Genomic DNA, 27,356 nt, shown 5'->3' on the forward strand with positions numbered 1-27,356 from the left:
TTAGAGGGTGTCTGTGGGAATTTGTGCCCATTTATGAGTTCAGGTACTGATGTTATTTGGAGAGGCCTGGCCACAACATCCGGCCTCATATTGGGCACCAAAAAAAACAAAAAACAAAAAGACCTGGTTCACAATCAGCGTTCCAATCCATCCCAAAGGTGCTCAGTAGAGTTGAGCTCAGAATTCTTGATTTCTTCCACTCTTCTAGGAGGGATTTTCACAAGATTTTGTAGTATATCTATGAGAATTTGTGCCCAATTTTCAAGGTCAGGTGTTCAGTTGGGATGAGGTCAGGGCTCTGTGCAGGACACAAGTTCCTCCACACCAAACTGGTCACACCATGTCTTTATGGAGCTGGCGGGGGGGCAGGTCATGGTGGAACATAAAAGGGTCTTCACCAAATTGTTTCCGCAAGGTTGAAAGAGCAACAATTGTCTACAATGCATTTGTATAAAACGTGTATATGGACTCCCAAAACAAAAACTTGCCCCCCTTTTTTTCTCTTGGTGAGTCTGGGGTGGGGCCCACACTCCCAAAAAATCTTCTACAATGCATTTGTATGTTGTAGTATAAATGGTCTCATTGGAGACACCTGAATGCCATAATTTTGAGGGGTGACCATACTTTTGTGTGGGGTACAATAAAAAGTAGTTTAATTTATCTTGCCCCTTGCTCCCCCAACAGCCGGTGCTCTTCTCTTTCCTCCGACCCACTGGGTTGTGAGCAGACCCTCTGGGTTCCCACTTACAATGAAGGCTGCTGGTTCTACATTGTACATGATGACACAAGAGTGCAACCAACAGAGGGAGTGCTGAAGAAAAGAGGTTCTGGGGGGACTGGTTAAATGGAAAGGAGACAGCCTGTGGGTGCAAGGGATGAGGGATATACACTATATTTCCAAAAGTATTGTGACGCCTGCCTTTACACGCACATGAACTTTAATGGCGTCCCAGTCTTGGTCCGTAGGGTACAGTATTGAGTTGGTCCACCCTTTGCAGCTATAACAGCTTCAACTCATCTGGGAAAGCTGTCCACAGGGTTTAGGAGTGTGTCTATGGGAATGTTTGACCATTTCTCCAGAAGCGCATTTGTGAGGTCAGGCACTGATGTTGGACGAGAAGGCCTGGCTCGCAGTCTCCGCTCTAATTCATCCCAAAGCTGCTCTATCGGGTAAAGGTAAGGAGTCTGTGCAGGCCAGTCATGTTCCTCCTCCACAAACTCGCTCATCCATGTCTTTATGGACTTTGCTTTGTGCACTGGCCCAAATCATTTGGTGGAGGGGGAATTATGGTGTGGGGGTTGTTTTTCAGGGGTTGGGCTTGGCCCCTTAATTCCAGTGAAGGGAACTCTTATGGCGTGAGCATACCAAGACATTTTGGACAATTTCATGCTCCCAACTTTGTGGGAACAGTTTGGAGATGGCCCCTTCCTGTTCCAACATGACTGCGCACCAGTGCACAAAGCAAGGTCCATAAGGACACGGATGAGCGAGCTTGGGGTGGAGGAACTTGACTGGCCTGCACAGAGTCCTGACCTCAACCCAAAAGAACATCTTTGGGATGATTTAGAGTGGAGAATGGGAGCCAGGCCTTCTCGCCCAACACCAGTGCCTGACGTCACAAATGCGCTTCTGGAAGAATGGTCAAACATTCCCAAAGACACACTCCTATATATACACATACAGAATCTCACAAAAGTGAGAAAAGTGAGTACACCCCTCACATTTTTGTAAATATTTTATTCTATCTTTTCATGTGACAACACTGAAGAAATGACACTTGTCTACAATGTAAAGTAGTGAGTGTACAGCTTGTATAACAGTGTAAATTTGCTGTCCCCTCAAAATAACTCAACACACAGCCATTAATGTCTAAACCGCTGGCAACAAAAGTCAGTACACCCCTAAGTGAAAGTGTCCAAATTGGGCCCAAAGTGTCAATATTTTGTGTGGCCGCCATTATTTTCCAGCACTGCCTTAACCCTCTTGGGCATGGAGGTCACCAGAGCTTCACAGGTTGTCACTGGAGTCCTCTTCCCCTCCTCCATGATGACATCACAGAGCTGGTGGATGTTAGAGACCTTGTGCTCCTCCACCTTCCGTTTGAGGATACCCCACAGATGATCAATAAGGTTTAGGTCTGGAGACATGCTTGGCCAGTCCATCACTTCTACCCTCAGCTTCTTTAGCAAGGCAGTGGTCGCCTTGGAGGTGTGTTTGGGGTCGTTATCATGTTGGAATACTGCCCTGCGGTCCAGTCTCTGAAGGGAGGGGATCATGCTCTGCTTCAGTATGTCACAGTACATGTTGGCATTCATGGTTCCCTCAATGATTTGTAGCTCCCCAGTGCCGGCAGCACTCATGCAGCCCCAGACCATGACACTATCACCACCATGCCTAACTGTAGGCAAGACACACTTGTCTTTGTACTCCTCACCTGGTTACCACCACACACGCTTGTCACCATCTGAACCAAATAAGTTTATCTTGGTCTCATCAGACCACAGGACATGGTTCCAGTAATCCATGTCCTTAGTCTGCTTGTCTTCAGCAAACTGTTTTCTTGTGTATCATCTTTAGAAGAGGCTTCCTTATGGGACAACAGCCATGCAGAGTAATTTGATGCAGTGTGCGGCATATGGTCTGAGCACCGACAGGCTGACCCCCCCACCCCTTCAACCTCTGCAGCAATGCTGGCAGCACTCATACGTCTATTTCCCAAAGACAACCTCTGGATATGACGCTGAGCATGTGCACCCAATTTCTTTGGTCGACCATGACGAGGCCTGTTCTGAGTGGAACCTGTCCTGTTATACCGCTGTATGGTCTTGGCTGCACTGCTGCAGCTCAGTTTCAGGGTCTTGGCAATCTTCTTATAGCCTAGGCCATCTTTATGTAGAGCAACTATTCGTTTTTTTCAGATCCTCAGAGAGTTCTTTGCCATGAGGTGCCATGTTGTACCAGTGACCAGTATGAGAGAGTGAGAGCGATAACACCAAATTTAACACACCTGCACCCCATTCACACCTGAGACCTTGTAACACTAACGAGTCACATGACACCGGGGAGGGAAAATGGCTAAATGGGCCCAATTTGGACATTTTTACTTAGGGGTGTACTCACTTTTGTTGCCAGCGGTTTAGACATTAATGGCTGTGTGTTGAGTTATTTTGAGGGGACAGCAAATTTACACTGTTATACAAGCTGTACACTCACTACTTTACATTGTAGCAAAGTGTCATTTTTTCAGTGTTGTCACATGAAAAGATAGAAGAAAAGATTTACAAAAATGTGAGGGGTGTACTCACTTTCGTGAGATACTGTATATATGTATATTTAAGAATCCAGCGAAAAACAGGATAAAAATGAATCACACATTATAAAGATAAAATTTAAGAAAAACAGCTTTTGTTGCAATGTTCACCTTCAATTCAGACATTTCCCCTGCAGTCCTTTTTTCCCACTAGATGTCCTCAGTCTAATAGTCTTTCATTCAACTGATTCAACTGACCAGGTTGTCCTGAACCCTCCCCCAGCCTGTGACTGGACAGTGAAAGGAGAAGCAGTTCAGTGATGAGCCCATCTCTCCGTCACTCTGTTCTCTCCTCCTATAAGCATGTTTCTTGCCAGCACATGAACGGATTGGCTCTTTGTGCTGATTTTTCTTCTCACACTCCAGCCCTGCTATACAGGGACTGATACAGGTCACATTCAGGTTGCGCACACTGTTTGCATTCAAAAATTACATTTAATGATGTATTATTGATTACAGATCTGCAATAATTTGTTTGTATCTTGATGGAGTTTAAAAAAAATGGACTTTGCCAAGCTGAATTCCCAGCTGGCGTCTTCCAAGCTTTCAGTTTAACCATAAATACTGGATTCTCAGGAAGGGATTGTACAATCAGATTGTAAGGTATAAGTGGTCGCCTTTAACGGCACATTTGCCTAAGCCAAACTTAGCACTGGCATGCCTTATGGTGCCCATACATTTTCCGACTTGTTGAAAATTCTCTCTCCCCACAGCACATGTTCTGCAAGTCGGCCAAGAAGGGGTGAAAATTCCCAGAGCGAACATTCGTTGAACGATCTGCTCCTAATGGGAGATATACATTTTCCTGTAGAAGTGATGATCTGCGGTAGAGTCTGTCGGCTGATTAGACATTGCTGACTCACCGCTCAGTGTCTATCCAGCCGAAGCCGTCTAATTTGAAAGCCTGCTATGTCAAACTTAATTATGTGTCATTATTCGGGATCTCTAATCCCGTGCTGGGGACCCCCAGCGAGGGATTAGCCGCCTTTCACAAAACATACAATTAATGTGCAGCGCGGTGTGAACACGCCACAACCGCACCGCCCCGGGCGACGCACACAGGACACACACCAACAAAGGTTCAAGACGAAAATAAACTCGGATAAAATGATCACGAGTTAGGAATTGACTGATTAACCTTTTTTTACAGGTTCGATGTTGGTGATCGTGTGAATCCATCGCTGATCCTGTGCGTTCATTTACATCTCACCGATGGCCGAGACTTTATCACTACTCAAAGTATGCCCATGGCAATGATAGCCCCAGGTTGCATCCAATCACCAAAAGCTCATATAAAGCTAAAAGTGGACTTTAACCTGCTGCCGCCCGCATAACACATATGGGCGGTGGTAGAAAGGTGGTCTTTAACTCAACATGCCCACCTTGGTATAAGGGAGGAGACTCTGCTAGCCACACCAGGGTGAAAGTGGGTGAACCTGCTGGGCACAACTGGATGGAAGGAGAGAGAGATGCTGCTGGGCACACCTTGGTGTAAGGGTGGAGACTCTTTTGGGTACACCTTGGTGTAAGCGTGGAGACTCTGCTGGGCACACCTTGGTGTAATGGTGGAGACTCTGCTGGGCACACCTTGGTGTAAGGGTGGAGACTCTGCTGGGCACACCTTGGTGTAAGGGTGGAGACTCTGCTGGGCACACCTTGGTGTAAGGGTGGAGACTCTGCTGGGCACACCTTGGTGTAAGGGTGGAGATTCTGCTGGGCACACCTTGGTGTAAGCGTGGAGACTCTGCTGGACACACCTTGGTGTAAGGGTGGAGATTCTGCTGGGCACACCTTGGTGTAAGGGTGGAGACTCTGCTGGGCACACCTTGGTGTAAGGGTGGAGACTCTGCTGGGCACACCTTGGTGGAAGCCTAGCAGCTCTGCTGGGCACACCTTGGTGGAATGGTGGAGACTCTGCTAGCCACACCTGGATGAAAGTGGGTGAACCTGCTAGCCACACCTGGATGAAAGTGGGTGAACCTGCTGGGCACACCTTGGTGTAAGGGTAGCGACTCTGCTGGGCACACCTTGGTGTAAGGGTAGCGACTCTGCTGGGCACACCTTGGTGTAAGGGTAGCGACTCTGCTGGGCACACCTTGTTGTAAGGGTAGCGACTCTGCTGGGCACACCTTGGTGTAAGGGTAGCGACTCTGCTGGGCACACCTTGGTGTAAAAGTGGAGATGCTGCTGGGCACACCTTGGTGTAAGGGTGTAGACTTTGTCGTGCACACCTAGACAAAAGTGGGTGAACCTGCTGGGAACATCTTGGTGTAAGGGTAGAGACTCTGCTAGGCACACCTTGGTGTAAAGGTGGAGATGCTGCTGGGCACACCTTGGTGTAAAGGTGGAGATGCTGCTGGGCACTCCTGAATGTTAGAAGAGGTGGGAGGGAGTCCTTGCTGAGCACTTCTGGATGAAAGTTTGGAGATTCCTCATGTATACAGACTCCAGATCTGGTACATGTGCAGAGTTATGGTGCCGCATCACTGCAGGAACCAGGAAGAGACAACTGGCTCAACATTGAAGATGGTGGTGCAGGTCTGGAGTAGGGAAGTGAGTCCCAAGAAGGGGTCAACGCTGGATCTGTCGGGCTGGGTTTGTAAGCATAATATTATAGAATAAGAACACCAAAAGCAAGTGTGGAAGAGGAACAATGTCATTGGGAGGGTAAAGATCTTCTGTTACAGCCAGGCTTTGGTAGATCCCTATGGTGGAACCTCCAGAGATATTTAGGAGTTTCTTGAGCTGTGGCTGATTTATCCACCACCTACAATGACTACAATGGAGTAATTCTGCACTGGCATTCAATATATTGGGGTTTATTTACTAAAGGCAAATCCACTGTGCACTACAAATGCACTTGGACGTGCAGTATCAAACAAAAACAGCATTTTTGTTTGAACACGCTTGGATTATAGAAATCAGAGGTTCTCCTCGTTACAGACCTTCCCCTCAGATCTACAGTGACTGCACTTCCAAGTGCACTTGCAGTGCACAGTGGATTTGCTTTTAGTAAATAAACCCTATGGGGTCACTTCTTCACTGACTGCCAATGTATAGGGAGGTAGAAGAAAGGTGCGGGGAGCTGGATCTCAGGAGCAGGAGGTGTTCTCAGTGGAGGGAATGAATCTCCTTAAGTGGCTTTCCCAAGAGTGAAGGCTGAAAGTCGACTCTTTCCTTCCAGGGACTGGATGTGCATGGAGGAAAGAGCCAAAAGCAGAATGTATAAAGTCCAGATTTACTTTTAATAAGACTCATGGGTCATAAAAATCAGGGCCACAATAACACATAAAAGACTATGATCAATATACAGTATTGACTGCTATGTAAGAGGTAAAGGATATCAAGTGTAAATATGTAGAGATAATCAATACAAAATTAGAAAGCTAAGTACAGAGGGGAAATATGGGAAGAGGACATGAAAAAAAGCCATAAAATTCTAAACAAGAAAAAGAGAAAAATAAAGAATATACAAGTCAAATGAAATATGGGAAGATACAATCAATGTAGCTTAAAAAATAGATATAGTTCAACCATCCTTGCTCTGGACTGGTGCTGTACAGAGAACACTGAGAGAGTGACATCAGTCTCTGTACCAGAGGAGCTTACACTCTAATGTCCCCTTCCCCACAGTCACACACTATTATTATTATACATTTACATAGCTCTGACATATACCGCAGCGCTGTACAGAGAGCACTGAGCCAGTCACTTCAGTCTCTGTACCAGAGGAGCTTACACTCTAATTTCCCCTCCACAGCCTGATCTGAGGGGAAACTAATTAACCTACCAGAATGTTTTTAGATTGTGGCTGGTAACGGAAGCACCTGGAGGAAACCCAGACAAATTGCCGAGGTATACATACTCCATGCAGATACTGTCCTTGGGGATCGAACCCGGGGCTTATGAGTTCCAACTGGAAACTGAAATATCAGTTCCTGAAGGCATTGCCTTTGCCTAATAAATTATAATATAATACATATTATAATGTATATTAAATAATAATATGTATATCCAATATAATAATAATAATAATAATAGTGTATATATATATATATATATATATATATATATATATATATACATACACACACACATACTGTATATACACACAACATAATAAATTATTATTATGAGGGGTCTTCAAAAAAGTGTGTGTGTGTGTATATATATATATATATATATATATATATAAAATAATAGAGTTTAAAAAAAAGTGGAAACTTTTTGAAGAACCTTCGTATTATTAATAATACAAAAATACATACAAACACATATGTACTGTACATAAAAAATTAAAAGTAATACGATTACTATAATGTGTATACTGTACACATATATATTTATTACTACTACTACTACTACTACTACTAATAATAATAATAATAATAAATACCTATACATATAAACACACACACACATATTTTGTAATAATAATAACGGAAGTAATAATATTACTATAATGTGTACACTGTATACATATATATTTATTATTACTACTACAAATAATAAAAATAAATACTCATACATATAAACACACACACATATTTTGGAATCATGATAATAATAATAATAATAATAATAATAATAATAATAGAAGTAATATTACTATAATGTGTATACTGTATACATATATATTATTACTTCTACTACTATTAATAAAAAAAAAACTATATATATATATATACACAAAACACACACATTATTATTAATAATAATAATAATAATAATAATAATAACAAAAGTAAGAATATTACTATAATGTAATATTAATATATATATATATATATATATATATATATATATATATATATATATATATATATATATATATACACACACACACACACACACACAGGGGATCGTGTATGAAGAAAATATCCATCGACACGGAAGAAAAGTTGGAAGCTGTGATCTGTATACTGGTTCTGGGTCGGTGACTCACAAAGTACTGAAGCCAGGGGATCAGCATGACAGCCAGGTACAGAACATTTCCTAATACAGTAACCTTTTGTATCTCCTCCTCGCAGGAGCACACAGAAATATTTCAGCATTATATAAATGAGAAGAAAAAGGACTTTTAGCTCAGTGACCTCAGCGCTACGGTTGAATTATCGTGTACGTTTTGCGAAGGCGACTTGACGCGGAGCAGCGCCGGGGTCAGAAAGCGTTGGCGCAGAACGTAACAATATTTTCTAACATCCAATCTCACAATATCCCATCATATCTCACCGTCAGCTGCTGGTCCTTCGACTCGCCCCCGTCCTTCATGGCTGCGGTCGGAGGCAGGGATGGCGGTGGGGGTGGGGGGGTTACATGTCACAACACGCAGGGAAGGTCCAGGGTTGTTCGGGGACAGCCAGGATTCAGCACAGCACCGGTCCTATTATGGAGGACATGGTTGGCAGGGGACCCCGGGCCGGTGTACACAGGGGGGCCAGCTGTATGGCTCTTCATGTGTCCTCCAGGCTGGGGAGTGCAGGGACAGAGATGTGTGCAGACTCAGCTCTGATCTCTCCTTTATCTCTCCCTCTTATGGATTCCCTGGAGATCTGGAAACCCAACACAACAAACCAACCCAGCTGTCACTGCAGAGCTCTCCTGCCCCATCTTGTGGCCACTTTGTGATATTACTGGTTGGGAAAGGCACAAGGTGCAGCTGTTCGCAATGTAGCCAGAGTGTTTCTTTAAACATTTACTTCGTATCTCTTTATATATTGGAGTTTCTTTTTAAAGCTCCATTCACATCTGTGTGCTCCATGTATAGGCGCAGAAGTGCGCGTCTTCACGTACGTTCATGGAATGTGGGAAAAACGCATGGCGTGCTTGCCGTGCCTTTAATTGTTAATCGCACCTCAAACCAATGCGAGGCGAACTCACTGAGCTGCAGGATGAAAAGGCTTCTTTGGCGCATTTGTCGCACGTAGGGCAGCCCATGCAAATGAATGAAATGGCCTTTGCATGTCGCACAAAAAAACACAAAATAAAGCACACCTAGCAAACACTATTTTTGTTAATGTGTTGCTAATTGTGTACATTTCCAAATAATTCTTTTTTTTACGCTAAAGTTTATTCTGCTTATATTTTACTTCCTTACACCCCCACCCCCCCACCCATCATTGGTATTAGTGGGAGGAATAGTGTCCCATCATTGGAATCAGTGGGAGGAATAGTGTCCCATCATTGGAATCAGTGGGAGGAATAGTGCCCCATCATTGGTATCAGTGGGAGGAATAGTGCCCCATCATTGGTGCCAGTGGGAGGAATAGTGTCCCATCATTGGTGTCAGTGGAAGGAATAGTGCCCCATCATTGGTGTCAGTGGAAGGAATAGTGCCCCGTCATTGGTGTCAGTGGAAGGAATAGTGCCCCATCATTGGTGCCAGTAGGAGGACTAGTGCCCCATCATTGGTGTCAGTGGGAGGAATAGTGCCTCATCATTGCTGTCAGTGGGAGGAATAGTGCACCATCATTGGTGTCAGTGGAAGGAATAGTGTCCCATCATTGGTGTCAGTGGAAGGAATAGTGCTCCATTGTTGGTGTCAGTGGGAGGAATAGTGCCTCATCATTGCTGTCAGTGGGAGGAATAGTGCCTCATCATTGCTGTCAGTGGGAGGAATAGTGCACCATCATTGGTGTCAATGGGAGGAGTAGTGCCCCATCATTGGTGTCAGTGGAAGGAATAGTGCTCCATTGTTGGTGTCAGTGGGAGGACTAGTGCCCCATCATTGGTGTCAGTGGGAGGAATAGTGCCCCATCATTGCTGTCAGTGGGAGGAATAGTGCCCCATCATTGGTGTCAGTGGAAGGAATAGTGCCCCATAATTGGTATCAGTGGGAGGAATAGTGTCCCATCATTGGTGACAATGGGAGGAATAGTGCCCCATCATTGGTCACAGTGGAAGGAATAGTGTCCCATCATTGGTGTCAGTGGGAAGAATAGTGCCCCATCATTGGTGACAGTGGGAGGAATAGTGCCCCATCATTGGTGACAGTGGGAGGAATAGTGCCCCATCATTGGTCACAGTGGGAGGAATAGTGCCCCATCATTGGTGACAGTGGGAGGAATAGTGCCCCATCATTGGTCACAGTGGAAGGAATAGTGCCCCATCATTGGTGTCAGTGGGAGGAATAGTGCCCCATCATTGGTCACAGTGGAAGGAATAGTGCCCCATCATTGGTTTTAGTGGGAGAAATAGTGCCCCGTTATTGGTGTCAGTGAAAGGAATAGTGCCCCATCATTGATGATGGTGGGAGGCATAGTGCCCCGTCCTTGGTTTTAGTGGGAGAAATAGTGCCCCAATTGGTGTCAGTGGGAGGATAAAACAAAGCAAAGGGCTGCAATGTGTAGATCGCTGGTCTGGGTTTTTCAAAGATGTATTTTGTGCAGGTCGGTAGCTCTGAAGAAGAGGGGTTGCCCAACCTCAATACCTTTATGGTCTCTAACTGATGGTGGACGGATTGGACAGTTGATCACCTGTATCCAGTGTAGTGAGCGAATCTCCACCTGAATGGATTTGAGGTTTTAACACTTTTTTTGCAAATGACCTCTGTGAGTAGAAGTGACTATTTTCAATAGATATTTTTAAGAAGATATTTTTAAGAAGATGTGAAAAAAACAGTGACAAGAGTGGCCCAAGAAACGAGTGAATATAACTAAATAAAAACAAATGAGTGAAGCTGCCCCTTTAAGAGTGTATATACCACTCCAATCAGTGAATAAGTACAGTATATAAAGGAAAAGGTATGGCGCTATTTCATTATACATGAAGATATATTGAAGAAGCCGATTTGGACATTTTTCACAGATTTATACATATTTTACGATATTTCTGGTGTTTCACATGAATTTCTCACATTATTAATAGACGAAGATGTATTATGAGATAGTGTCTGTATGTAGCACACTCCTGAACTCTGCACTCTGTATATAGTGTACTCCTGAACTCTGCACTCTGTATATAGTGTACTCCTGAACTCTGCACTCTGTACGTAGCACATTCCTGAACTCTGTACTCTGTATGAAGCACACTCCTAAACAATGCATTCTGTACATAGCACACTCCTGAAATCTGCACTCTGTACATAGCGCACTCCTGAACACTGCATTCTGTATGTCGCACTCTCCTGAACTCTGCACTCTGTTCCTAGTGCACCCCTGAACTCTGAACTCTGTACATAGTGTACTCCTGAACTCTGCACTCTGTAGGTAGCACACCCCTGAACTCTGTACATAGTATACTCCTGAACTCTGTACTCTGTACAAAGCACACTCCTAAAAACACTGCATTCTGTACATAGCACACTCCTGAACTCTGCACTCTGTAAGTAGCACACTCCTGAACTCCGTACATAGTGTACTTCTGAACTCTGCACTCTGTACGTAACACACTCCTGAACTCTGTACTCTGTACATAGCGCACCCCTGAACTCTGCGCTCTGTACATAGCACATTCCTGAACTCTGCACTCTATACAGAGCTTAATCTTGAACCCTGCACTCTGTATGTAAGACACTCCTGAACCCTGCACTCTGTACGTAAGACACTCCTGAACCCTGCGCTCTGTATCTAGCATACCCTAGATACAACTGGTGCCAACCAGACTGCAATGAAATTGAGTTTGACACTCTTGCCCTATAGGGTTCTATGGCGCCACCCTGTATGTGAGCTTCAGATTGACACCTACAGATACTGTGAGTGTCCATAGAAAGAGAGTGCCGGATGTCAAGCCACTCGCACTGCTGTTCTTTCTGAATAGTGCATTGGAGATACTTGGGTGTGTGCTCAAGTTCAGGAAAGCGGCAAGTGAATATACACACATGCTGTGCTAATCATGTACACAGCAACACTTCATTGACTGCTCTAAACATATTAATTAAAAAAAAGACTATTTAATTCTACATCGTATTTTAATTCCCATTCCCGGGGTCTATGGTTTGGTGATTTGCATCTGCTGTTGTAGAGGCATCATAAACCTGGGACTGCTGAAAAATAACAAGGGCTGTGAGAAATTCTTTGATACCGGTTTCTGACGTACGGGATGTTTTAGGAAGAGCCGCAGATTAGCAGGCTGACAAATCTGTCCATGTAATAGCACTAGGACTGATTGAGTGGTGGAGCAGATGGGACATTGATGTCATGAGACGTGGGCTCCCGCTACGACAGAAGGGACTGTACACTGCAGGGACACATTCTCACTTAAAGGCAAAATAAATTATAAGTGACACCCGTGGTCCTGAACCCCACTCAACATTATAAACAGAACCGCTTCAATAAAATGAGTGAATAAAATGTAAAAACACTATTGGGACGCCTGCCTTTACACGCACATGAACTTTAATGGCATCCCAGTCTTAGTCCGTAGGGTTCAATATGGAGTTGGCCAACCCTTTGCAGCTATAACAGCTTCACCTCTTCTGGGAAGGCCGTCCACAAGGTTTAGGAGTGTGTGACCATTCTTCCAGAAGTGCATTTGTGATGTTCGGCACAGAGCCTGGGGGCGCACTGTGCGTGGTTCACCAGGGGGCGCACTGTGCTTTGTACACCAGGGTGCGCACTGTGCGTTGTTCACCAGGGGGCGCACTGTACGTTGTACACCAGGGGGCGCACTGTGCGTTGTTCACCAGGGGGCGCACTGTACGTTGTACACCAGGGGGCGCACTGTACGTTGTACACCAGGGTGCGCACTGTGCGTTGTTCACCAGGGGGCGCACTGTGCTTTGTACACCAGGGGGCGCACTGTGCGTTGTACACCAGGGGCCCACTGTGTGTGGTTCACCAGGGAGTGCACTGTGCATTGTTCTCCAGGGGGCGCACTGTGCGTTGTACACCAGGGGGCGCACTGTACGTTTTTCACCAGGGGGCGCATTGTACGTTGTTCATCAGGGGGCGCACTCTGCGTTGTTCACCAGGGGGTGCACTGTGCGTGGTTCATCAGGGGGCGCACTGTGCGTTGTTCACCAGGGGGCGCACTGTGCGTTGTTCACCAGGGGGCGCACTGTGCGTGGTTCATCAGGGGGCGCACTGTGCGTTGTTCACCAGGGGGCGCACTGTGCGTGGTTCATCAGGGGGCGCACTGTGAGTTGTTCACCAGGGGGTGCACTGTGCGTGGTTCATCAGGGGGTGCACTGTGCGTGGTTCACCAGGGGGCGCACTGTGCGTTGTTCTCCCGGGGGCGCACTGTGCATTTTAGCTTTTAATAAACATGTTTTCACAATTATATTTCTATGGATGTGTCTCCCGTGATTTTAAGGTTGGAAATACCTTTGGATGGCTGGTAATGTGTCTCTTTAAGGGTGACTCTGCCTGGAGAAGGAGAGTGGGACTGTTTACACCAGGGGGCGCACTGTATGTTGTACACCAGAGGGCGCACTGTGCGTTGTACACCAGGGGGCGCACTGTGCGTTGTACACCAGGGGGCGCACTGTGCGTTGTACACCAGGGGGCGCACTGTGCGTTGTACACCAGGGGGCGCACTGTGCGTTGTTCAACAGGGGGCGCACTGTGCATTGTACACCAGGGGGCGCACTGTGCGTTGTACACCAGGGGGCACACTGTGCGTAGTTCATCAGGGGGCGCACTGTGCGTTGTTCTCCAGGAGGCACACTGTGCGTAGTTCATCAGGGGGCGCACTGTGCGTTGTTCTCCAGGAGGCACACTGTGCGTAGTTCATCAGGGGGCGCACTGTGCGTTGTACACCAGGGGGCACACTGTGCGTTGTCCTCCAGGAGGCACACTGTGCGTTGTCCTCCAGGAGGCACACTGTGCGTAGTTCATCAGGGGGCGCACTGTGCGTTGTACACCAGGGGGCGCACTGTGCGTTGTTCTCCAGGAGGCACACTGTGCGTAGTTCATCAGGGGGCGCACTGTACGTTGTACACCAGGGGGCACACTGTGCGTAGTTCATCAGGGGGCGCACTGTGCGTTGTACACCAGGGGGCGCACTGTGCATTTTAGCTTTTAATAAACATGTTTTCACAATGATATTTCTATGGATGTGTCTCCCGTGATTTTAAGGTTGGAAATACCTTTGGATGGCTGGTAATGTGTCTCTTTAAGGGTGACTCTGCCTGGAGAAGGAGAGTGGGACTGTTTACACCAGGGGGCGCACTGTATGTTGTACACCAGAGGGCGCACTGTGCGTTGTACACCAGGGGGCGCACTGTGCGTTGTACACCAGGGGGCGCACTGTGCGTTGTACACCAGGGGGCGCACTGTGCGTTGTACACCAGGGGGCGCACTGTGCGTTGTTCAACAGGGGGCGCATTGTGCGTTGTACACCAGGGGGCGCACTGTACGTTGTACACCAGGGGGCGCACTGTGCGTTGTTCAACAGGGGGCGCACTGTGCGTTGTACACCAGGGGGCTTACTGCGCGTTGTACACCAGGGGGCTCACTGTGCGTTGCACACCAGGGGGCTCACTGTGCGTTGTACGCCAGGGGGCTCACTGTTCATTGTGCGCCAGGGGGCGCACTGTGCGTTGCACGCCAGGGGGCGCACTGTGCATTGTACATCAGGGGGCGCACTGTGCGTTGCACACCAGGGGGCGCACTGTGCATTGTACATCAGGGGGCGCACTGTGCGTTGTACACCAGGGGGCACATTGTGTGTTGTACACCAGGGGACGCACTGTGCATTGTACACCAGGGGGCGCACTGTGCATTGTACACCAGGGGACGCACTGTGCATTGTACACCAGGGGGCGCACTGTGCATTGTACACCAGGGGGTGCACTGTGCATTGTACACCAGCAAGTGCAACAATCCCTTGATACTGGACCTAGTTCAGCTGTAAGGAAAAATTTGTGGATTTTCTCATTTTAGCATGGCTGCAGGATTGTGTTGACAGCTGCTAGACCGGATTCCATCTAAGATACCACAACTACCACAATGCAATAAAATATTTATTCTCTTTCCTTTACAAAAAAAAAAAAGAAAAAGAAGGGAAACAGTAATTAATCAAGTGAAAAATAAATTATCCTGTAGTGCGGACTTCTCCTCTGTGTAGTGGCACCGGCGGTGGGGTGACGGGACCTGTAAGAAGAAGAGAGACACCTCCGTCACATAATCAGTTTATGGACAGTCACTCTTTTCACCGTATATTGTATTTTGTATAAAGCAGATTTTCAACCTGCTTTATACAAAAAAAATTATAAAAATACAGAAAATAATAATAAACAATGAAATAAATAAACATTAAAAAAAATTAAATACATAATAAACAAAAATAAATAATAAAATAGTTAAAAATAAATAAAAAATAATTACAGAAAAAAAAATGAGTGCTTAGCATAATGTTAACACCCTGATTGGAAAACGGAGCTCATGCCCATGCTCAAAGAAATGCACATGCGTGCAGAACGGTCCACAAAACTAGGACCGTGCGCCCGTTTACACGTGCACATGCATGTGAGCATTAGCGTGCTTATGAGCGTGAGCATGTATGTTTGAATAGACTTTGGCACCCAGTGGCCTATTTAAAGCATTGCAGGACTCAGGATCATTGCTGAGAGGTGGTCAGCTCCTTCTGCCTGTGACCTGAACCCGTGTTACATCTGTATCCTGACCCGGCTGGTTGACTCTGCTTGTTCCTGAACAGTGGTGGCCCATACGGTGCGCTGCCCCCCCAATCCATGCACCCGGCCCTTAATCTACATGCATCACAGACGTATGGATTTCAACAGGGTTTTTTTTTTTTTTTTAAGCATGTGATCAGAGCCTGAGGCTCTAATTGGCTTAAAAAAGGGTGAGCTCGGGGAGCAGAGCACTGCCCTGAGTCCACCCAATTGTGTGACAATAGCGAACTAATATTCGCTATTGTCTTCCCGATTCCCCTCCCGGCCAATCAGGAAGCAGGTCCTGAGACCCGATTGGTCAGAGAGTCTTAGGACTGCCTGGCCAATCGGGTCTCAAGACCCATTTCATGTACGGCCGGGAGGAGAAGCAATGGCCCCAGAACGAGGAGCAGCAGCCCTATCCCGGATACTCGTCATCTGCCTCCTAAGGTAAGGAGGCCTCTGACCGTCTGTCTTCCGTGGGGGGGGGATCACCATCGCAGTCTTCCTTTTACAAGCAGCGGGAGAGGACATCCCCCACTCCCGCTGACCACCGGCACCTCTCCAGGCTCTCTCGTGTAATCGGGGAGCCCGGTATCCGATCCGGCAGTGCTGCCGGGTTACCATAGAGCTGACTATGGAACGGATGATCTCCGGCTATCTCTATGGCCTTTTAAGGCTGGAAGCGACGTCGTGACGTCACTTCCGGTTCTGGCAGATGTAAACACCCCCATTTTTTTTCCCACAAAGCAGAGATCAACGTTTTGTTTGCATTTTTATTATTGGTTTCCAGGGTAGAGGAGACCCCAGATGTCTCCATAAAGAGGACCTGTCATCCCTTATTTCTATCACAAGGGATGTTTACATTTCTTGTGATAGGAATAAAAGTGATCAAAAAATAAATAAAATGAAAGGGACAGTGTAAAAATAAATAAATATTCATAAAAAAAAAATGCTTTTAAAGTGCCCTCGTCCCCTCGTGTTCGCATGCAGAAGTGAACACATACGTAGGTCGTGCCCACATATGTAAAAAGCGTTCGCAACACGCATGTGAGATATCACCGCGAACGTTATAGCGGGAAAAAAAATTCTAGCACTAGACCTCCTCTGTTACTCTAAACTGGTAACCTGTAAAAAATTTGAAAGCGTCACCTATGGAAATTTTTAAGTACCGTAGTCTAGCATTCTTCACACAAGCATGCACAATTTTAAAGTGTGGCATGTTAGGTATCTATTTACTCGATGTGACATCTTTCACATTATACAAAAAAATTAGGGTAAATATTGATATTGTATTATTGTTTTTTCTTCTTTTTTATTCATGAAAGTGTTTTTTTCCCAAAAAAAAAAAAAAATCGCTGCAAAAATTGCTGCGCAAATACTATGTGCCGTAAAAAATTTCAATGGCCGACATTTTATTCTCTAAGGTCTCTGCTAAAAAAATATACATAAAATTTGGGGGTTCAGCAAAAAAAAATGATGATTTTTTTTGTAGGAGAGGAATGCCAGAATTGGCCTGGTATGGAAGTGGTTAGGTACCGTAGTTTGGCGCCATTCCATGATCGTGTGCAATTTTAAAGAGGTGACATATTAGGTATCTATTTACTTGACCTAACATCATCTTTTATAGTTAACCAAAAATGTTGGTTATATATTTTTTTTTTTGCATTAAAATTCAAGTGTATTCAGTGTATTTTTTCTCACAAAAAATTGCTTTTGAAAAATTGTTGCGTAAATATCATGTAACATAAAAAAACTGCAACACCCACCATTTTATTCTCTAGGGTCTCTGCTTAAAAAATATAGATAATGTTTGTGAGTTCTGAGTAATTTGTTAGCAAAAATAAATTTAGATTTTTACATGTAGAAGAGAAATGTGAGAATTGGCCTGGGCTGGAAGTAATTAAATGGTTACATTGTGTAATAATAAAATTTGATCTTTTTGTATAATAGATCTTTGTTGGGTTCTGTATTTAAAGTCCCCATTTTTTTCTTGAGAATTCTTCGGAGAAGCATCATATTTACAGATCTTTATACACAGAACTCACCTATCATTTCACATCTTTCTCTTCAGACACCTCTTTCTCCTGCAGGGGGGAACATATATTATATTACACATATATACTGTGTATCTATGCAGTCATTACATACAAGGCAGAGATTTGTATACTGAGCTGATTATATAAATTATATTATTATACCAGAGTGTCATCAATGCCTGACAGAGCGCCTATCACAGGGATCAACAGAAGAAAATCCATGATCATTGGGCACATCGACTGGGACTGGTTTGGGTTCAGTTTCGTGTAATTTAAGGGCTAATTTAGGTTAGTGTCAAGGCCCGGGGATTAGGGAATTGAATTTCACTTTTAAAAGGTGAACTATCTAACCCCCCCCCCCAATTTTTAAAAAAATTTATTGCAGCTTATCCATACTTAGATGTGGTGGCTGCATTAGTCTTGATTTTCCCTTTATTTTCACGCGCAGGAGGTGTGCAAGGTGTGCCTGAGCACACCCCTATCACTATGTCTGGTGCTGATTCCTCCTACTGCCCGGTGCTCCCCCCCCCCCCCACTTTGTTGGCTTCCTTGCCCCGCAGTCCTGCTGGCTTCCCTCCTCTCCTCTCCCCCCGGCTGCTGCGGGGGATGTTTCAGGATGGAGAGCGGAGGAGGGGGATAGTAAATATGTAACTTACTGGCTCCTTCCTTTTCTAAATGAACACACTCACTCACTGTGTCCATTCATAACTGAAGCATAGTAAACTGTGGTAATCTTTTGTCTTAGTGATACTCATTGGCGGCTGGTGGGCTTTTCAGCTGGGGGAGCGGCAAACAACCAGCAGAGCCCCCACCCCCTCGGTGCGGCATCGTGGCACTGATGTGCCCCCCCCCCCCTGCACCAGGGACGACCACGGGGCTTGCGGCAGTGTCAGCCAGCACCCCACCCCCGAGATCCGGCACTTACTATGCGGCGGCCTGTGTCCTCCTCTCCTCCTGTGTCCTCTGGGCATCGGCGGGTCCGGCTCCAGCGTGTCTCCTCTTCCACAGCGCTAGACACCCAATAGGAAAGCCTGGCGCTTTGGCCAATCGGGAATCAGCTCTCACTGACCTGCCTCCTGATTTGCGGGGAGTAACTGTAGTGTGAAAATAGCAAAAATTAATTTGCTATGGTCACACAATTGGGCCACCCTATTTTGAAGCCTATTAGAGCCTCTGGCGCTAATCAGGTTCTTCAAAAAACACACCCCGCCCACCCCCGCAATAGGAATTCATGTGCCCGGCGTCCTGAAAGGGGCCGGGCACATGGATAGAGAAGGCGACGGAGGTGTTGGGGCGGCGGCGCCACAATGCACGGGCCGCCCCTGGGGATACTTCTCCTAGGGGCAACAGCCCCAGGAGTACTGGAACTCTCCTTGACGAGGAAAGAACAATTTGTTTAGGCATTTGTTCAGGCCTCCTGTCTATTTATTACCTCCCCAGCTACCTTCTGTATGCCCCTTTCCAGGGATTGGCCAGGGTATGATAACTATTCAGCTGGTCATTTAAAACTTCCTCACTATGCTCTGGAAGCTTCTTCCAGAAGCAGGGAGAAGCAATCAAACTCTCAGCTCAGGAACCCTGAGCAGACCCAAAAAACCAACAACCATTCCACTAACTACAGTGGAGCCAATAACTACATTTCCTAGGAGGGCGCTACACTGGTGTCCGATGTTCCTGCAGGCGACAGTATAACCCAAAGGATTAAGACTTTCTGTGCCCCTCAATGGACTCAAGAAAAGGATTTTGCAAAACTTTTTTTTTTTTTTTTATTCAATGTGATCGCTTTAGTTGTGTTGAATGATCAGCTGAATGATGATATTGATACAAGTTTGGCCACCAAAAAGTGGGAATAACTAGATGGAAGAATATCTAGTAGTAGTAGGAGGCACATTGGACTGTACTTTTTTTGTTATGGTACAAAGTTTTCTGTACTCATCTAGTAGCTCCGTCAGTTCTATGAGAACATAAAGAGTGTTGACAGCCATATGGGTCTTTCTAAAAACCCCAAGCAGTGGTGTCAGCCCTGCCTCCTGCACTGCAGGGAGCAGATAGGGGGGGGGAGCAGGTACAGGGTGCAGCATACAGGGCAGGAGCAGAAGCAGGATAATGGCTAGCAGTATCTGGCTGCAACAAAACACTGGAGCAAGAGGCACTTAGTAGGGAAGTTCCTAAATACCCTCCCAGCAGCCAGCATCAGGTGGAAACTGATTACTGTGGTCTGTTTGGAGACACCCACTGGTGGACACCGGAACTACAACCCTCCGCTCTGGGAAGCACAGTGCACCATCAGGTGATTCAGGTCCTGACATTGACCAGAAGGTCTGACTTGTCAGTGTTGTCCTTTAAGGAGCCCTATCTGATTCTCATAAAGACAAGATTGTTTTGAGACCAAGGACCTTTTTTTTTTTTTTTTTACTCAAAGTGGTCTCTTTTTTTCACCTTCTTGAGGATATTGTGTTATCTTTCTTGCGTCCGGCTCTGGTTTCTCCATTGCCTAGATGTGGTTATGACCATCAAGATTTACCCTTCTGCCACAGCTTCCCTTAGGCACTCCCTTTCTGTCAATCCAGAAGGTCCTACATAAAGTTCTCAGGCCTTCGGATCCACTCAAATTTGAGAGGTTATTGTGCAGGCCCATGAGGTAAAAGATAAAGTGCCTCTTTGTCCTCGTAAAGCCTCCACCAGGGCAGCGAGTTTTCTTTGGGTCATCACCAGGCCTTGGTGTCACAGGTTTGTAAAGTTGCGATCCGGTCTTCTGCACATACTTCCCCCATGTTGTGCAAGGTTGCCCTGTCTGCTTCTGCAGATGCTTGTTTTGGCAAGTTCTGAAAGTGAATTTTAACAGCCTTGGTTTCCCTTGGTTTGTTTTTTTCTTGCTGGGTATGGCTGTGTTTGTTTTGGTGTGACCCCCCCACCCCCACCTGCCTGGACTGCTTTTGGATGTCCTTTGGTTGCTTATTTGGATGTCCTTTGGTTGCTTATTACCATAAACCTTTGTCCTTCAATGAACAATAGAGAAAATTTGGATTTCTGTACTCACGCTAAAATCCTTCCCTCTAAGTATTTGAAGGACACAGCTCCCTCTTCCAATTTACTATTGTTTTTTTGCAGGTGGGAGGAGTTTTAGCCTCAAGGAGGCTGGCCTTCAGTTTACTACGAGCCCTGTAGGTGGCAGCATAACTTTAGCTTATCATCAGACTCAATAGACTTAGATAAAAGAATGTTAAGAGTACAAAAATTATATTATTAATACCTAGGGTTGCCACCTCATCCCTTTAAACCCGAACACATATTAATTACACAGGTTCTGTGTCTGATTAAGGTGGTAATTAAACTCACTTGGTGCCTTATCTGCATTTAATTAGCCTCAGAACCTGTGTAATTCAAAGGTGTTCGGGTTTAAAGGGATGAGGTGGCAACTCTATTAATACCTCTTCTTCCTTTTCTTGCAGTTTCTTCTCTTCCTGATCCCGCCTCTTCCGCTCGGCTTCAATCATCTCTAAGAAATCTTTCTCCGCCTTGGCGATCAGCTCCTCGCTGTTCTCCTCCGGCTTGTCCTCCTTGGTCTCCTCCTCTTTACCCGGCTCGGCCTTGCTGCGTTCCTTCAGCCGCATCTCTCTGTGCCTCGCTTCCAGGATCTTCTCTCTCTTGGTCTCACGCTCAAACATCTGAGGACAGATGGAGAAGTTATGAGATGAGCAAGTCACACACTAGTAGATCGATATAATGGGAGGGTGCATGTGGACTATAGCAGCACAAGAGACCAGATTTAAATACATATGTGAGACTTAAAGTGGTTGTTAAGCCACTCAATGACATTCCTACAATCCCCTCTGCTATATTAAATAATGTCCCCAGTGTATGTGTTCTTTAAAAAAAATGCCGCTGTGTCCCTCATTTCATAGCGGCGCTCAGCGCTCGGATTACTGCCGGCTGCTCCCTCTCCTGATCTGACAGCTACAGTGGGCGGGGCTGAGAATCCCCTACTGACATCAGCCAGGAGAAGGAGAGGAGGAGACCGGCGGGCAGTCACGTGAGCGACAATCGGAAGTACACAGCAGCATTTTTTTTTTAACACACATACAATGGAGACATTATTTAATATAGCAGAGGGGATTGTAGGAATGTCATTGGGTTATGATAGCAGCAGGAGGGGAGCAGATCGGCTCTGAAACAGTCGGCAGGGAAGCAGTAAACACGTGCGCCGTCAATAAATTAGTTTTGTTTAGTTTGTATTAGAATTAATTTGTATTTCGTAATTTGTGTCCGAAATTAAATTTGAATTTGTACGAAATACGAATTCTCGTTGGGTTCGTTAACTTTTCGTAACAATTACGAATGTTTGTTATGATGAATTTATGATGAGGGGCTCCCACCATCCCTGTGCTGTGCTGAATTCCTGGGTTATTTAACTTCATCATAACGAATAATCGGAATTAACGAACATTCTCGTTTCCGTTGTAACGGAATTTGGATCTGAAATTCGTAAACAAAATTTCGTACAAAATTAGGAAGCATAGCAATTTGTATTTCGCCTCCTCCCGAATGTACGAATTTATGGAAATTCGTACGAATTTTCAATTTGTACGAAACTAATCGCACATGTCTAGGAGGTAGGGGGGAGAGAGGACAGAGCAGGGCTGCGGTTGACGGAGGCACGTAAACTGACTACGGTGTCAGAGCTCAGCAGCCATGATAAACTGTGGTCAGTTTACACTTTAAAGTGTATCTAAACCCAGAAAAAAAACATGTCATATATTGCAGTTTACCAGTCCTTATAGTGGCAAGGGTATTCGTTTTCTTTTTACAGGATTTTTTCCCTTTTGTTTTCACCTGGTGATCCTACCAGTAACACTCTTTTTGCCTTGGGAGACAACACATACTTGCGTTTTCTGTATCAATGGAGGAGCGGCAAAGGGTCACATCATTGGGATTGCTGACCCTTTGCACCCCTTGGGCATTCAGAACCTTTTAAAGGGACATCAGGGTGGGTGGGAAAGGGGTGAATGAATACTGAGCTGCAATAATTTGTGTCGGAGTTCAGCCTTACCAGCTTTATCCCCTATCCAGGCCCTACCCCAGTGAAATGACCCATTAAAAAATGAAGGTGTTGGACTCACGGCGGTGGTGAGGTTCTTCTCGTTCCTCTGTATGGTGCAGAGTCCCGATGACATCTCCAGGAGTGTTGTCAAACCGTTCTTCGATCCACAGGCCACAAATCGCCCGTTATCCTGTAAGCGGAGGCTGTAGAGAGGTTCGTCGCACACCTTAGGAGGAGAAACAACCCATTTTGTTATTATCTGCAATCATGTCAATGGGTAAAATCCAATAAAAGACCTTTCCTTCAAAGAGACGCATGGCAGGAAACAAAATCAGAGAACCTATTGCCCCATTATCCTATATTACGTGTAATTGGTAGTATTATTTGGCACCAAGCGCTAACAGCTTTACCATTCCTGACAGTGCGGCCTTCAGCAGATCACACAGGGAGGCCACATATGGCTTTTATTCCCCATCACATCTAAATGGGCTTAAAACAGAACTCCAGGCAAACAGCTAAATAAACAAATTAAATCTAAAAAATGGAAGCTGCTTTATCTGCCAACCTATTTGCCTTTCTGTCATTCCAGACCTGAGATTTACACAGCAGGGCAGGAGACCTGATTTTTTTTCCCTGCTGCAGCTAGTAAAAGCTAGTAAACACTACAGGTCTTGTCCCTCCCCCCAGCCTGTGATTGGACAGTGAATGAAGAAGCAGCAGACTGATGCGCCACAGGAGCAGCAGACAGTTTGCATGCCACAGAAGTCTGAGAGCAGGCATGTCCGCTTTAATAAAACTAAGTAAGCAGCCAAGTGCAGTACACACATCAACTAATCAGAATCCAAGTTGTACTGGTGTGATGGTAGCAAAGTGAATTCTGATTGGCTGCAATGGGTACTGCACTTTGTATTCAGCCCTTTGCTCTTTGCAGAAAGAGAAATGACTCTAATGTGCAAAAGTGCCCGAAACACAAACTGTTTGTGCTGCCCAGTGCAATCGTGTTCTCCCTTTAATTTTCCCTTTAATGACACTGTAAGAATTAAAAGGTGAATCTGATCAGTTTACAGTGAGGAAAATTATGATTTGATCCCCTGCAGATTGTGTTGGTTTGCCCACTTACAAAGAAATGAAGGGTCTATCATTTTTATCATAGGTGTATTTTATATGATAGAGACAGAATATCAACCAAAAATCCAGAAAAAATACATGATACAAATGTTATAAATTAAGTTGCAGTTTAGTGAGTAAAATAAGTATTTGATCCCCAAGCAAAACATGATTTAGTACTTGGTGGAGAAACCCTTGTTGGCAAGCACAGGTGAGATGGTTTTTGTAGTTGGTTACCAGGTTTGCACACATCTCAGGAGGGATTTTGGTCCACTCTTCTTTACAGATCTTCTCTAAATCCTTAAGGTTTCTTGGCTGTCGCTTGGCAACTCGAAGTTTCAGCTCCTTCCAGACATTTTCTATAGCATTAAGGTCTGGAGACTGGCGTGCTTCTTCTTGAGCCACTCCTTTGGGTCACTGTCATGTTGAAAGACCCATCCACGACCCATCTTCAGTGTTCTGGCTGAGGGAAGAAGGTTTTTATCCAAGATTTTACAATACATGGCCCCGTCCATTGGCCCCTCAATGCGGCAAAGTCGGCCTGTACCTTTAGCAGAGAAACAGCCCAAAAACATAATGTTTCCACCTCTGTGCTTGACTGTAGGGATGGTGTTCTTATGTCAAAGTCAGCATTTTTCTTCCTCCAAACACGGCGAGTTGAGTTAATGCCAAAGAGCTCAATTTTGGTCTCATCTGACCACAGGACTTTTTCCCAATCCTTCTCTCAATCATTTAGATGTTCATTGGCAAACTTCAGACGGGCCTGTACATGTGCCTTCCTGAGGAGGGGGACCTTGTGGGCGCTGCAGGATTTCACTCCATGGTGGTGTATTGTTAACAATGGTCTGTTTGGTGATTGTGGTACCCAACTGCCTTGAGATCATTCACAAGCTCCTCCCGTGTAGTTCTGGGCTGATCCCTCACTTCTCTCATGATCATCCTCACCCCATGAGGCAAAATCTTGCATAGAGCTCCAGACCGAAGGCGATTGATGGTTATTTTGTATTTCTTCCATTTGCGAATAATCGCTCCAATCGTTGTCTCCTCCTCACCAAGCTTCCTGCTGATGGTCTTGTAGCCCATTCCAGCCTTGTGCAGGTCTACAATCTTGTCCCTGATGTCCTTTGACAGCTCTTTGTTCTTGCCCATGATGGTGAGGTTTGAATGGAAGAAAGAGATTCTGTGGGCAGGTGTCTTTTATACACATAACGAGTTGTCATTAGGAGGACCTTCTTACATTGACAGGACTAATCTGTGTACCACATGAGCACCTACTGTAGCCAGTCTGTGGGAGCCAGAATTATTGTTGTTTGGTTGGGGATCATATACTTATTTTACTCACTGAACTGCAACTCAACTTACAACATTTGTATCATGTGTTTTTTTCTGGATTTATGGTTGATGTTCTGTCTCTAACATATAAAATACAGCTATGATAAAAATTATAGGCCCTTCATTTCTTTGTAAGTGGGCAAACTTACAGGGGATTAAATCATTATTTTCCCCACTGTTTATAGGCAACACTCATGGTTAGTCTTCCTCCCCCTTTCGATTTGCTGGGTTTTTTTGCCTTCCTCCGGATCAACTGTGGGTATAGGATTGTGTACATAGGATTGTATATATTTTTTTCCTCCTTCTATTGGTTGAACTGGATGTACTTGTGTCTTTTTTCAACCTGACTAACTATGTAACTATGAGGTCTACGGTCAGTCTACAGCCAAACTGGTAAAAAATGTGGAGGTTGGTATAGAAAGCGTCAGACAACAGAACTCACTTTGAGGCTGAGAGAGGGGTTGTTCTGTTTGAATAAATAGTCCCAGACATCTAGGGTGCCGTCCATTTTGGTGGTCAGGAACACAGAAGGTCGTACCGGACTCCACGCTGCATCTGTTAGGTAGCTCATGTGATATCTAAATGTGAATCACAAAAAACTCAACTAAGTGTGTAATAAAGTGTAAATCACATGTGTCAAACACAAGGCCAATTAGCTGATCCTGCCCACCAGGTCATTTCATGTGGCCCTCGCACCTCTCCTGCAGCTGCGAAACCCCCCGTTCATCTCTGCCCCCACCTTGTCTCTGCAGTCGGCAGAAAAGAGGAGGACAGAACTCCTCCTACAAGTCCTGTGCCGCTCTGTGCAGCCGCAGCACCCCCTCATCCTAAAATCCAGCCCTCCTCTGGTCCTCCTCCAGACTCTGCACTCTCTGCTTCCAAGATTCTTCCCGTCAGCAGCACAAGGTAAGTGGGGTGCACTGTGATGTAAGTGAGGGTGGGGAACTCTTGACATCTGATGGCATGGGGGCCCTTGACATCTGATGTAAGGATGGGGGTGGGGTGCTCTGGACACCTAGTCTTACAGACACAACCGGCTCTTTGAGGTCAACCATAATGCTGATTCAGCCCGCAATAAAATTGTGTTTGACACCCCTTACCTGAGCCACAAACAGTTCCCAAACTCACATTTTCTCATCACAAGTCCTAAACCTTTGGGCTATACTGCCACCTACAGAAGGATTGGACAATGGCAGACAAAAAATCCTGTAGTCCAGCTCAGGATAACTCCTCCTCCTACTACCAGCATGCCTCCGTTTTTTGCTAGTGTCCTAAGTGAGTGGTTGGTTTACTACAACATTTTCTTTTTTCAATTAAGAAAATTACCAGATTTTCAAAATGAAATCTGAGGACACTTCACTGACAATGCCCACTTTTAATCCACACCCACATTTGATGGCGGTTGAGGAGCACAGACTTTTGGTGCCATTGTGTGGGAAGCCTTGGTATCATGGCGGCTGACAGCTATGGAAGGGCTGGCCATGTCCTCTGGGGTTCCCTGTATTGAGTGATCACAGTGATATCACTAACCCAAGGTATGTCAAAGCCACCAGGGACATTGATGGGGATGTTTGTTTACCAGAGACAGGCTCCTCAAAATGGGCATGGTCCCTGGTGAACTGGGACGAATGGCCACCTTAATCACCACCCTGTTGCTGAAGGTTCCCCTCTCATTTGCAGTGATCTGGCACAGTCAGTGACGGGACAAGGACATCTAGAGCCAAGGGTGAACATGCCAAATTGCTTGCCCCCGAGATGTATGAGCATTATGTGTCAGAGCAGCTCCCCCCCCCCCACCAAAAAAAAAAAAAACGGAGCCTTAATCTGCATGCTTTCCCCCTAAGCATGAATTCCATTCCCCCTCCCCCAGTACAAATCCACCCCCCTGCTGAAATCCCCCCTCCCAGCACAAATCTTTGACCCTCCCATCACCCAAATGCCCCCAGTTTAAATGCCCCCTTCCCCCTTCCTTG

The 27,356-nt window shown here is 45.6% G+C and overlaps 2 protein-coding genes across 2 annotated transcripts in view; both read right to left on the reverse strand.

Moving 5' to 3' along the window:
- The window catches only part of KIF19 (kinesin family member 19), an 82,775-nt gene extending 73,898 nt beyond the window's left edge, over window positions 1–8,877 (reverse strand). Inside the window, exon 1 of the mRNA XM_073606882.1 lies at window positions 8,544–8,877. Coding sequence (XP_073462983.1) covers window positions 8,544–8,582 — 39 coding nt within the window. The 5' untranslated portion in view covers window positions 8,583–8,877. The remainder of the gene's footprint in view (window positions 1–8,543) is intronic.
- Window positions 8,878–15,200: 6,323 nt separating this feature from the next.
- DNAI2 (dynein axonemal intermediate chain 2) overlaps window positions 15,201–27,356 on the reverse strand; it is a 37,255-nt gene continuing 25,099 nt past the window's right edge. Inside the window, exons 10-14 of the mRNA XM_073606886.1 lie at window positions 25,826–25,961; window positions 23,024–23,170; window positions 21,335–21,571; window positions 17,913–17,951; window positions 15,201–15,343 (exon numbers count right to left, since the gene is read on the reverse strand). Of these exons, the coding sequence (XP_073462987.1) occupies window positions 17,916–17,951; window positions 21,335–21,571; window positions 23,024–23,170; window positions 25,826–25,961 (556 nt within the window). The 3' untranslated portion in view covers window positions 15,201–15,343; window positions 17,913–17,915. The remainder of the gene's footprint in view (window positions 15,344–17,912; window positions 17,952–21,334; window positions 21,572–23,023; window positions 23,171–25,825; window positions 25,962–27,356) is intronic.

The sequence above is a fragment of the Aquarana catesbeiana genome, linkage group LG12 (assembly GCF_042186555.1).
Source record: "Aquarana catesbeiana isolate 2022-GZ linkage group LG12, ASM4218655v1, whole genome shotgun sequence".
Lineage (NCBI taxonomy): Eukaryota > Metazoa > Chordata > Amphibia > Anura > Ranidae > Aquarana > Aquarana catesbeiana.